At 33.4% G+C, this 12,673-nt stretch overlaps 1 protein-coding gene across 4 annotated transcripts in view; it reads left to right on the top strand.

Moving 5' to 3' along the window:
• Nucleotides 1–12,673, top strand: part of mino (glycerol-3-phosphate acyltransferase mino) — a 78,768-nt gene that overhangs the window by 29,779 nt on the left and 36,316 nt on the right. For all 4 annotated transcript variants that reach the window (XM_074173218.1, XM_074173210.1, XM_074173203.1 and 1 more), the window contains exon 2: nt 4,813–4,981. In XM_074173218.1, the coding sequence (XP_074029319.1) occupies nt 4,823–4,981 (159 nt within the window). In that variant the 5' untranslated portion in view covers nt 4,813–4,822. The remainder of the gene's footprint in view (nt 1–4,812; nt 4,982–12,673) is intronic.

Here is a 12,673-nt window from a genome sequence, read left to right as displayed (position 1 = left end):
AAGATTGGACTTAGATAAAACGTTCTGGGGAATTTGAGCAAAATAACAGATATTAATGTGGAGTCTTTCTCCGCAGTAAATTATTTTGCAGCCAAGTGCCAACTATAGAGTTTCTAGTTAACACATCACCTTAGCATACGGTTAAAACGAGCTGTCTGAATGTCATTTGATATTGAGACAGTGAAAAGTCGTGAATCACTTCAACTATAGTTTTCAGGGGGTCACACTACAGTGGAGTCAAATCAGAGGAACTGGGTAGTCATTCTGGCTACATGGCATCCTCAACAACTTTTCTAATAGTGATTCGAAGATTCTCCGTATAGTCCGGTTAATTTAGACCTGAAACAGTTATGAAATAACAAAAATTGCCACAGAGCTAAATTCTGGTGAAGACCTTCATTTTACCATAAAAAATAAAAATTTGAAAGTCCCAATCTGTCCTATGAGCGCTTCAAAAGTTATTTGGGGTCAAAGGTAAAAAATTCAGGTTTTTTGAGTTTTTCTCCAAAACTGTAAGTTTTATCAAAAAATACCTCAGACCAAAGTTGTAGATCTCAAAATTCTCTACAAAAATGGTCCTTATGATTTTTTCTGTAAGTATCACTGTTCCTGAGATATCGCAATTGTAAAAGTCACGTTCTATGTAATCTGTTTAAAATCTATTTTTCCGTTAATCAGCTGTCGCCCCCATACGAACGATAACTCTCAGAAGTTGAGAAACTTGTGCAAGCTAAGGACTAACGAGGTCTTACCTTCTAACGTGTGATTCCTAACACGTTATGCACACGTTTCCACACCACCTGTGAGGTAGTGTACTCGGCGTGTTTTTTTAAAGTGGTTTCCCCAGTAGGCCTATTCCACGAATCGTTACTACGTAATTTTTAGTCACAATACTTATTTAACTGCATGAAGATTATTCGGGTTGATAATGTTTATGGAGTGTAATTGTCAGTTTGATTTATTTTGATACTTTAATCTGATTCATACTCGTCATAGTTAACTTCAATAATCATGTCTTCTGCGATTTCTTCTTCGCCTCCTTCCTCTTCTTGTCGGATGTTCATAAATTGTTCAAATAATGATGTATCAGTTATCTCTTCATAATCATCACATGAATCATCCTCTGTTGTACTCAAATCAACATTTGAACAAGAGTGACCTTGGCAATTGGTACACGCAGGTGAACACTGTAACCCTACTTTTCTACACCCGCATTTGGCACTGCAACCTTTCTTATAATTGCAAAAAATTGTGTTAAGGAGTTTTTCAGGAGCAGGGGAGAGCAAAGTTTGAATTGGTTCCAGAGTATTATTTATTAATTTCCAACCCCAGCCTTCAGGGTTAAGTTGATTTCCTTTCCATGTCTGAACTTTATATACTCGATACAAGTGTTGAACAGCAGATGCCGATGTTGGAGAAACACAAGATAGTTGTACTTGCTTCTTGTTTCGGGTATTTTTTACAAAGATTAAATATCTGTACTTATCAATGCAATCTACTTTTTTTTGGAGCTCCATAAATAGCAAGAAGAAATCGAAATCCTTTCGTAATAATTGTCCGAGGTGGAGAATCAATGTCCGTGTAGAAGACTGCGGTTTCTCTTTCTCAGCTTGTTAATCTGCTTCATCGCCACAAAATAAGCAGTTTTCTTTAAAACTAAAGCTGGATTCACTTACTCATGCTCTAGTACGAGGTGGACTTACTTTTGAAGTACTGGCCTGTTCATATTCACGTTGTCTTGTTGCTGCGGCAATTGAAGTTTTCCGCGTGTATGATTTTCGGCAATCCACTTGGATTGTAACGGACTTTAGACGTCTCAAATATTCAGTAAACTCATCACTTCTCGCATCACTTGCTTCGATTAAAGTTTGCATTCCACGATTAACCACAACAGTTTCACCTTCAGTCAAAAGCTTAGAGCAAATAAAGCAAAATTGCGACATTTTTTTTTCAAGTATTAATCACTAAAAACTCTTATAGGAGACGCTTGTAATAAATACGTATATTCATTCGAACAGAACGTTTAACACTAAAAGAAGCAGGTACATGAACGACGCCACATGGACAATAGAATATGTAGCCAGATGTTATATTCAAGGCCATAGATAGATAGATAGATAGATATTTATTTAACTCATACATGATATGGTTTATAGCAAGTCCATCACAATTAATATATCATATTGAATGAATATATAATAACATTATCTAAAAGCCTTCAGGTACACAATATAAAATATATCACAATCACATAAATTGGGTAAATACACGTCAAAATTGAATTTTTGTCTGAATAAACTCGTCTCTAGAATAAAAACAATGTTCGAGAAGATAATTTTTTACATTTATTTTGAACAATTTCTCGTTCATGGATCTGAATTCGCAGGGCAATTTATTATATAGTTTAAAATCTAATGAATTTTTCTCAGATTTGGACAACCTGTAACGTGGCAATACTAAATCATCAGCCGTAGCAGCCCGGGTAGTGTAATGATGCAGGCCAGAAACTTTTTGTATATTCTGCCTTTCTGAATGGATTTCTAGTAAATTTTGGTATATATACAGAAAAGGGAGTGGTAGAATCCTCATTATTTTGAACAGTGGTTGACAGTAGTCTCTATACCTAGCCCCAGCTAATAGTCTTATTGCGCGTTTTTGTAACCTGAATATTTTTGAGGAATCAACAGCATTACCCCACAGAATCGCACCATAGCTGATCACAGAATGAAATAATCCAAAATAAACATTTTTTAACATGCTCGAATTGAGGCAGTACCTGAGCTGTGCAGTACCTGAGCTGTCTAAGCAAAAATAAGAGACTGGATAGTCTCTTACTCAATATATCTATATGAGGAGTCCAGTTCAAACGATCATCTAAAACAACCCCAAGCAATTTACAATGCTTACCTAACGTGATCTGATTATTACACGAAATTATGAAGTTTTGTGTCTTCCCTTTATTCAGTCGAAGGTTATTGGCTTTAGTCATCAAGGTTTCAGCATTATCAAGAAGACGTGAAATGTTGCTGTTTGAACTGATGAAAGAGGTATCATCCGCAAATAGGACAATTTGACATTTCGTCCTCATGTGACAACATAGGTCATTAATGTAGATGATAAACAACAGGGGTCCAAGAACAGAACCTTGCGTCTCTCCAAACCCTCGACCATCCTTTCTAAAATCTCTAGGAGGGCTTGTGTTGTAGATTTTTTTCTACGGAAACCGAATTGAGCTGAAGACAACAGTTCAAATCTCTCCAAATATCTCGAAAGTCTGTCTTTTAGCAGTATTTCAAAAACTTTAGAAAAAATAACGATAATATAAATTGGTCTGTAATTGTCAAGCTCTTCCAGATCATCTTTTTTGTGTAGAGGTAAAATTTTTGATATTTTAAATGCATTTGGAAATATACCCTGGGTAAAACAGTTATTAATCAAAACTGTGAACGGTTCTACTAAACTGTCTACAGTTTCTTTCAAGAGTGAATCACTCAAACCATATACATCCGTTGTCGAAGACTTTTTCAGCATCTGTATAACTTGAAGTACCTCAGAGGGGGTCGTCTTGCACAAAAAGAAATTGCAATTAACCGGAGGTATTGATTTAAGGTAGTCTATAGCGTTAATAGACATATTTGGAATATTTTTTATTATTTTTTCAGCCACTGTACAGAAAAAATTATTAAAATCATTTGCCAACAGTACATCAGATCTTTTTGAGTTAGATTTCCTATTACATTCAAAATTAACTAAATTCCAGCACGCTTTATTCATATTTTTTGAGTTTTGTAGATAGGAATCAAATGCCTGCTTCTTGGTTAGCAAAATAGATTCTTCATAATCCTTTTTCAGATTTTTTAAAAGGGACTACTTGGCAGGATCTTTGTCAACATCACATATAATTTTCAGTGACGATAAAATATTCCTTTTTTTTATTAACTCTTGACTAAACCATTTCACTGGTGGCCGATTATTACAATGGTGAGTTTTCAATGGAAAACAATCATCAACTGCATTTTTATAAGTATCAACTAGCCAATCCGCCAAGCTATTAATATCTTCATTATTATCAAAAAATACTGACCAATTTTTATTAGCAATCAATTCTTTCAACTTCAATATATCATTTTCAGTAATGATTCTCCTGGTTACCTTATTGATATTACTAACGTTATACTGGTAGAGGAGATTTTCGAAGGGACTGACGGTCCTTTAAATGTATATTTTCTGAATATAATATATAGTATATACATAAAAGAGACACAAACAGGCATTTTCACTTGCTTAAGTACCTGAATGTGTATATACATGGCTAATATGTGCATATTATATAGAACGTGACTTTTACAATTGCGATATCTCATATTTTTGTTTCTTTTTCAGTACTTCAACTTTTTGTTGTTTTCACATCTGTACGTCAAAGTATCACAGTTCAATTTTCTGATCTATTCTAGATGAAAATGTATCATGAATCAATAAGAAAAGAAATTGCTCCTATAATTGGGATTTTATTCAAAATAAGAAATGTTGTTCCCCTAAAATGCCTTAAATTGATTTATTTTTCATTAGTATATTCCAAAATTCAATATCTAATATCATTATAGAGAGTGGCAACAAATTCCTTTTTGAAACCAACTAGGAAACTTCAGAACAAAATTATATTTTTGGGAAAGAAAGTTTTTGGCTTTCTACTACTCTGTTCTCTTTGCCTAGACTTACCCTTATTAAGATTTCGGTGATAAAATTTCTCAACGGCTTTTCTGAAAAATAGGTGCATTCCCTATAACGATGTGAAATGGTTTTTTGTTACAGGGTAAATAAAATGGTGGATATTGTAACCAACAGGGTTTTCGATACGTACAACCGATTTTCGCCATCAAACAACCACCATACTGAAAGTATCTCTACTTTGAGTACGTTGAAGAGGTTTTCCAGAGATCAAAAATTCAAAAGAGCATCGAACAGAGAAGCAGATATAAAGGTACATTTTTTTGTTTCGATACTGAAACTCTTATTGTTTTTGTCGGCGATGATTTTGAAACTGTTTATTTTTTCAATTCTTCAATTTGTGACAGAGTTGGAATGATTCGAAACATATGTTTAAATCATGGTTTTTCACATTGTTTTTATTGATTTGAAAAAAAAAATACAAAAGTAAGCATTTATTTTCAATTTCGAAAAAACATTAAAAACTAATGAACAAAAGTGATAGTTATGAAGTAATTATATAAAAAAGTTTATATTCAAAAATTGAATTAAAAGTATAAAAATGAAAAAAAAACAGTTTTCTGTTTTACTTTCACTGATTTTCTTTATTACATTCACATAAACAATACTAATTTTCCATATTCTTTGAAAGACATTTTCATGCGTCACTCGAAGCGTCAGGTGGTATTTGGATCGTCTTTAGCTGGAAAAATCATCAATTTGGTCCCCTTATTTGAGGGAGCACCAGTGGAAGAGTAGAGTTCTCCCTCCCTAGTGCACCTGAGCTGCAGCTCATGTTTCACACCATTTGTTTTGATACGTGGTGGCGCAACCCAGCAAAATCTTCAGATGATGGATGACCATCCTTGCTTCCCGTACAGGAAATGATCATTTTTCCAGACGCCAAGAATAGCAGTCTCCTACATTTGTCCGGTCTGAATTTCTGCCAAAGTGTGGCAAGTTATGGTGTTGAGGTGTGAGAGCACGAAGGACATTATTCCACCAAGGACTCCAATAATCAGTTCGTAGAGAAAATTTCTATATTTTTGCCATCTCTTCTCGAAAGATATTCGTCTCATCCGGAGCTATAGCACCACCAAAAGGAAAACTGTTCTCTGGTGATGGTCGGAGAGCTTATTAGCTTTCGTGTAAACCTGAAGATGGGGAATTCGGCACCTCTCATTCCCTAACGGATTCACTATCTCCTGCAGCAAAGGGCAACAACGGTGTCTCGTCAATACCGTAGGAGTGTCGATTGTGACAACACTCGTAGGGTCGCGTTGCTGCCTCTTTAAAAATGTAATGAGAAATTGAACATCATAAATTTGTTCATACTTTCACTTGTCGTTTAGCATGCAACTAGCCAGTTTGTCTGTGTTGTAATTCGGAATACACTTGCATCAGGAGAGACATTGCATGAACACTTGCCGTGTTGATATGCATATCGGTATTGAAATAAACAAAACGTTGGATTATAACAGTAGTTTATCTGGTGGACACTGATTTGACCGATATACGGTGTGTTGTTATTTATTCTTTGTTCTGAAATTCGATAAATGCTTTGTGCTGAGAAATCAAAAACGTCTCTTGATGAACACATGAACTGAACATCATTTCATTGATTGTGGGTTAAAAAACAAGATCTTTCCTTTCAGAATGACTATATGGTATAGATAAAAACTGTATACCTTGTGTACTGGATGAATAAAAGTAAACGAAACGTAAACGAGGAAGTAGAGGAATCAAGTAGTAATAATGTTGGTGACCATATTGGCCATTTGATGTTGTCTCTTCAATCAATCAATCAAAATATGCTTTAATATCGAAGAATAACATCTTGTTGACAAAGCGTGTATATACAGTGTCACCGAGAAAGTCCGCATCAAATGGGAAACTTTTTTTATTTATCGTTTTATGTGAAATTTGATTTTGGCAGTAGATTTTGCTTGAGAAATGATGTCAAATGGCGTCTACAAAATAGGTCACGTGATTTCCTTAACCTGTCAAAATTGACATTTAAAAAAAGAAACATCGAAAAATGACATTATTCTTCAAAATATCCAAAAATATCAAACGATAAAACCATTTTTTTTTGTAATTTTATACCCACACACCAAGTTTCAAACCCATAATAAGTATTTTATATTTTCACTATTTTTCCGCATTCCTGCTTTTTCTACTTATCAAAATTTAAGCACACCTGTACTAAATCATTTATTTTAACTAAACTCGTCACCGAATTTCTTTTTTTGTAATATAATAATATTTTAAGAGCCTCTTTGATGTTAAAAACAAATTTTGAAAAATAAAAGTTGTCAAACTTGATGCAAAGTTTATCTAGTTTCAACGGGGCTTTCCAAACTATACAGTACTTGAGTTTTTTAATGAGCAAATGGCCTCACAATATGAATTAGAACAAAACGGAACATTAGGAAACAATATCTTAGAGTGTTTATTGTTTTTTTAACAAAAAATATAGTGGAATTTAATCTTAATTAAAAGGAACTGAAAATAAACATGTACCTATACCTAATAGCAAAAAAACACGGAAAAAAGACTCACGACATTAAATACACTACATTTCTGTATGTCTTCCATCGCGTTCTATGCAGATAATTGTCCTTCTTGATACATCTTTTATTGAGTTGCTGATACTCACAGGGTTTATGTTTAAAATAGAGTTTCTAATAACAGTTTCTAGGTGATTCACGTCACGAAAAGGTCTTTGTTTATAAACGATTTGTTTTAAGTAACCCCACAAGAAAAAATCTAGTGGGGTTAAATCTGGCGACCTAGGCGGCCATATTTGCTCCATATTTCACCCAATAACTTTGCCCCTAAACATTTCTAATAGTTTCTCTTTGACTTGTCTTGAACTATGAATAGGAGCCCCGTCACATAAGACTGTGTCTTATTTCAACCGGCATATTGTCCACTATATCACTGATCTCAGTATTTAGAAATTGCAAATAATCCTGAGAAGTTAAATTGTGTCTAAAAAAGAATGGTCCCATTACCTGATTATTTAAAACACCGCACCACACATTTGTTTTAAATGAATATTGGTCCCGATTATTTAAAACACCGCACCACACATTTGTTTTAAATGAATATTGGTCCCGACATTCTATCACAAAATGAGGATTTTCCTGAGCCCACCACCTACAATTCTGGGAACTGACTACGCCGTTCGATGTGAAGGTAGCTTCGTCGGTCCATAGGATTTTGTAAGGAAATTTTCTGTTTAATTCTACTTCTCCTTGGTACCAGAGAGAGAAATCTAGTCGAACATCGAAATCTCTTTCCTTTAAGGTATTTATAAATTTGGGTTTGTAGGGTTTGAATTTATTTTTATGTAAAATTGCTCTTACGCTTTCTCTTTTAACGCCAGTTCTATCTACAATATTGGTAATACTTGCGATCATTATTGCGTGATGGATTATGATGTTTTTTAAAAGTATATTCAACTGAACCAGTCAGTTTAAATTTTTTTAAAATCCTACTTACAGTGGATTGCTGTATATGTCTACCAGGATGTCTTGCGTTAAAAATATCAGCCACTTGTCGATGCAATGTGTTTTCACCACAAATTAGCACAATTTCAATTTTTTTTGTAAAGATAACATATTATTTTAATTTTCATACATTACATTGAACTAACGGGCATTAATTTATTCAGTGACAGTGACGTTTTCTAAAACACATTATGTAGTTTCATATTTTTTCACAGCCCACCCAGTTTTTTAAATTAGTGTTGTTAGCGGAGTAGGTAAATGTAAATACTATGAGTTTTTTTCTTTTATTGAATGGGCTTCAAGAATCACGAAATGATGTTTCCTAATGTTCCGTTTTGTTCTAATTCATATTGTGAGGCCATTTGCTCATTAAAAAACTCAAGTACTGTATAGTTTTGAAAGCCCCGTTGAAACTAGATGAACTTTGCATCAAGTTTGACAACTTTTATTTTTCAAAATTTGTTTTTAACATCAAAGAGGCTCTTAAAATATCATTATATTACAAAAAAAGAAATTCGGTGACGAGTTTAGTTAAAATAAATGATTTAGTACAGGTGTGCTTAAATTTTGATAAGTAGAAAAAGCAGGAGTGCGGAAAAATAGTGAAAATATAAAATACTTATTATGGGTTTGAAACTTGGTGTGTGGGTATAAAATTACAAAAGAAAATGTTTTTATCCTGTGATATTTTTGGATATTTTGAAGAATAATGTCATTTTTCGATGTTTCTTTTTTTAAATGTCAATTTTGACAGGTTAAGGAAATCACGTGACCTATTTTGTAGACGCCATTTGATATCACTTCTTAAGCAAAATCTACTGCCAAAATCAAATTTCACATAAAACGATAAATAAAAAAGTTTCCCATTTGATGCGGACTTTATCGGTGACACTGTATAAATGTGAATGTAATTAAATTAATATCATTTGATAAATGTTTGAAAATAGTCCCTACCATATAAAATTGAATTGAGTAAAAGCAATCAGTCACTTATTTGAAATTCAAAATATAACAAACAATAGAAGGTATATGATATATGTAAAAACCAGTTCAGCATATATATATATATATATATATATATATATATATATATATATATATATATATATATATATATATACAATGTCCACATCGGACCAAAAAACTTTAGGTATATAAACAGCTAACCCTTGTCTTTAGATTCAGTATCAATTTGCTTCTCCTGAAGATACTAACCTTGTTAGCGAAACGCGCGTCGAGTGCAAAAATATCAGTTTGGTGTTAGGGCAATTGATCTCGAAAAAAGTTATTCAACTTTCACACCAAAGGTTCCAATCTCATCGTTATTCATTGCATAATTGTTTATCGTGTTGATATGCTGCCTTAGTAAAAAAACTCGTGTTCGATCATAACAATCTTGGACTCTGATTGGCTCATTTGATGATCTGGTGTTGTTCTCTGTTTTGAAATTTGATATTCGAATTTTTCGTCCCGAAAAGGTTGGTTAGATTAGGTAACTGCGTGAACTACTGTGTAAATAAGGGGTCAAATTGAACCATAACAAATTTTCGATACAAACATTTCGTGATACGAATGCTTTCCTAGGTAAAACTATACAACACTAACAAGTTTGTTTTCTGATAAATTCCTTTAATATAAGTGTCAACAATGTTATGTTATATTCGAATATCGATATCAAAATAATCAAATACATATCATTTAATTTCAAATGATACGTCAAACGGCCAAATGGAATTGAGTTTTTGTGTTCAAAATTACATGATCTGATTCTATTTCAAATTATGACTATGAGACCGTTAACACTCTGTATGAACAAATATAAAAAACAATGGGGAATGTTCCTTCTGACGAAAATCAAGTAGTTTTCATAAAAGAGCTCTAAAACAACGCATAAACTTATCAGTTCAACCTTTTTCTTTAAAACACTTTTTAAATACTTGAAAAAAGAGGAATGAAATAATGCATTCAACATTTAAAGAGATTCGTTTCTGTTTCACCATTTGGCAACATCGGTTATAGCTAATAAAGGACAATGAATCTGTTACCTGTATGAGACAAACAAAGATGACATATTTCAGAGGCGTGATGTTCTGTTTACTTATGTTCCAAGCACCGAGACATTCTGTGACATATAACATTTTGTGCACCTAACCTGTCTTCCTCTATTAAAATAAATAACAAAACAACTGTTATTTATGTGGCTTGAGGGGGTGGTATTGAACTATAATTTATATTTTGCCTCAATTGTTGATTCATAAAGATAATTTTCCTTTTTTAAAGTAGAATATCTAGGTACGTATAAATTATTTCGACTTGATATAGGCGCTGTTGCCAATATGTGAATTAGAAACGAATCCCTTTAAAAATTAAAATCCTACATTTGAAACATCAGTTTGAATACTTTTCGAAGTGAATTTGAAAGACTCATGAATTAAACTCAACTTTATTTTGCTCAAACTTGCATTTGCTGTAATAACCCAAATTGAGGAACATTCCCCATTGAAGGTGCTTCATTAGCAACGTCGCACTTGAAGTGACCAATGGATAATCCTCTTACCAACTCTGCAGAGGCGTACCAACATTTAAACACATAGGTAATTAAGTAAAAATTGTTATAATAATTCCTTGATCACATGGGCTACAGCATTAGCCCAATCTTCTTTCCGTATCCGTTCCATTGCGAGTTCTAATAAACGTTGGACATCACAAATTTTATATGTCACGTTTTCACGTAACCCTTAATTTGAGCCCAGATTAATTCCATCGGGTTCAACTCGCAATGGTAAGGAGAAAGTCTCAAAATGGTAATGCTTTCAGCACGAGCTAGTGTATCCACTACATACTGGCGATATCTGTCACGATGCTGTGTAATGACACTCATAAGCCCGGCCTTAACCATGTCCTCGGAAAATGGAATTCCTTTTTGTCCTAACCAACTTTGCATGTCTACTTTTCTGGTGGTCACAGTTGGCAGCTGTGGTAAGAAGCGATATCCATTACTATTACCGAATTTGGCTCGACTCGTGAAGGAAGGGATTCAAACCATCCTTCAAAGCGTTGGGCTCCATGTCTTCGTGATAATCCCCGGTTTTTTTGGATAAAAAAATGTGTGCACTATCGTCTAAAAAGCCACTCTTGCTACCTATATGGGCGACAATTAGTCGTTGCCCTTTACCCGTTGGTCCTCGTAACCCTGTTGATAAACCGTCCACAAATGCCTGACGATAATTAGTAGTATCTTGCCATATCTTAGATACTGTGTGACCAGCATTCACCAACGTTTCGTACAGATAATAAATCTTTTTGTGAGCAGAACGCATTTCTCTAATAGAGCGAAGATATCTCCGTCGCCATGAGACTATATCTTTTCTTTATATTAAGACAGATTTACGGGATCGTTTGGTATATATAAATTTAAAATCTTCTTTTATTATTTTCCTTAACTTCTCTTTGCTCATTTTTGGTATGAGATCATTATCCATTACCTTTGTCTTAATGGATTCGAGGGTTGGCGCTTTATTCCATAAAAATAATAAAATTCAATGATATTATTCAGCTATTTGTCAGTTGTTTCCTCACCTCAAAAACTATTTTAAAGTTGATGTATTTTGAAAAACACGCAACACGTGTTTACTAAGAAACTGAATTTTACATACATTGTGATCTATATATACTTTTTGAAATATTACTATCTAGCTAGAAACTAATAATATTCTAGGAACTAATTAATGACAGTTATACCTGTGTTTAACGAACATTTATACCTGAGTTTAATGACTAGGTCAACTTATTATCTCACAATAAAGTGTGAATGTGATGAAAATATATGATAATGTATTTTGAAAAACAAGTATCGCCCAACTCTGTCTTATATTTTAAAGTTAATAAATTTAACAGTCTATTTAATAAATATAATAAAATATATTTAATAAATATAAAACAGTCACCTTAACAAGAAACAGAACACACTACGCCTATGCAGATAAGGACGCTTGATAATGAAGAAACCGAATGACTAGTTATGGCATTTTAAGGGCGCAAATATAATAGACCTGCGAAGTGTTGATCAGTTTACCGATGTTTCAAAGTATTAAACGAACTGGTTCACCTATTCGCTCGTACATCCTATTGATATGCAGAAGCTATCTTGCTACGGGGGGCAAATTTTATGGAATCATCTTACTTTTCAATTATTTACAATGGCGATGCATAGACAATAACAATGACCCCGGTAAGAATTTAGTTCTAACATTTAACGTTGTTGCCGTTAGCTCTCAGTTCAATTTGTATATGAGTTACCTTCAATTGAAAATTGTTATACTATAGAACTATTGAGTACTGGTTTTGTTTTCAATTAATGTTAACTTGAACAGCTCAAGAAATATTTTCATGTTTGCTTCAAAATCCCGATGAAATGTTGCTGTAATTCCAGAACTAAATCATATTTTGCA

Source organism: Leptinotarsa decemlineata, unplaced genomic scaffold, assembly GCF_025532065.1.
Source record: "Leptinotarsa decemlineata unplaced genomic scaffold, Ldec_3_MD MMD2_P_RNA_scaffold_12, whole genome shotgun sequence".
Taxonomy (NCBI): Eukaryota; Metazoa; Arthropoda; class Insecta; order Coleoptera; family Chrysomelidae; genus Leptinotarsa; species Leptinotarsa decemlineata.
This window is presented reverse-complemented; position numbering and strand designations above follow the sequence as displayed.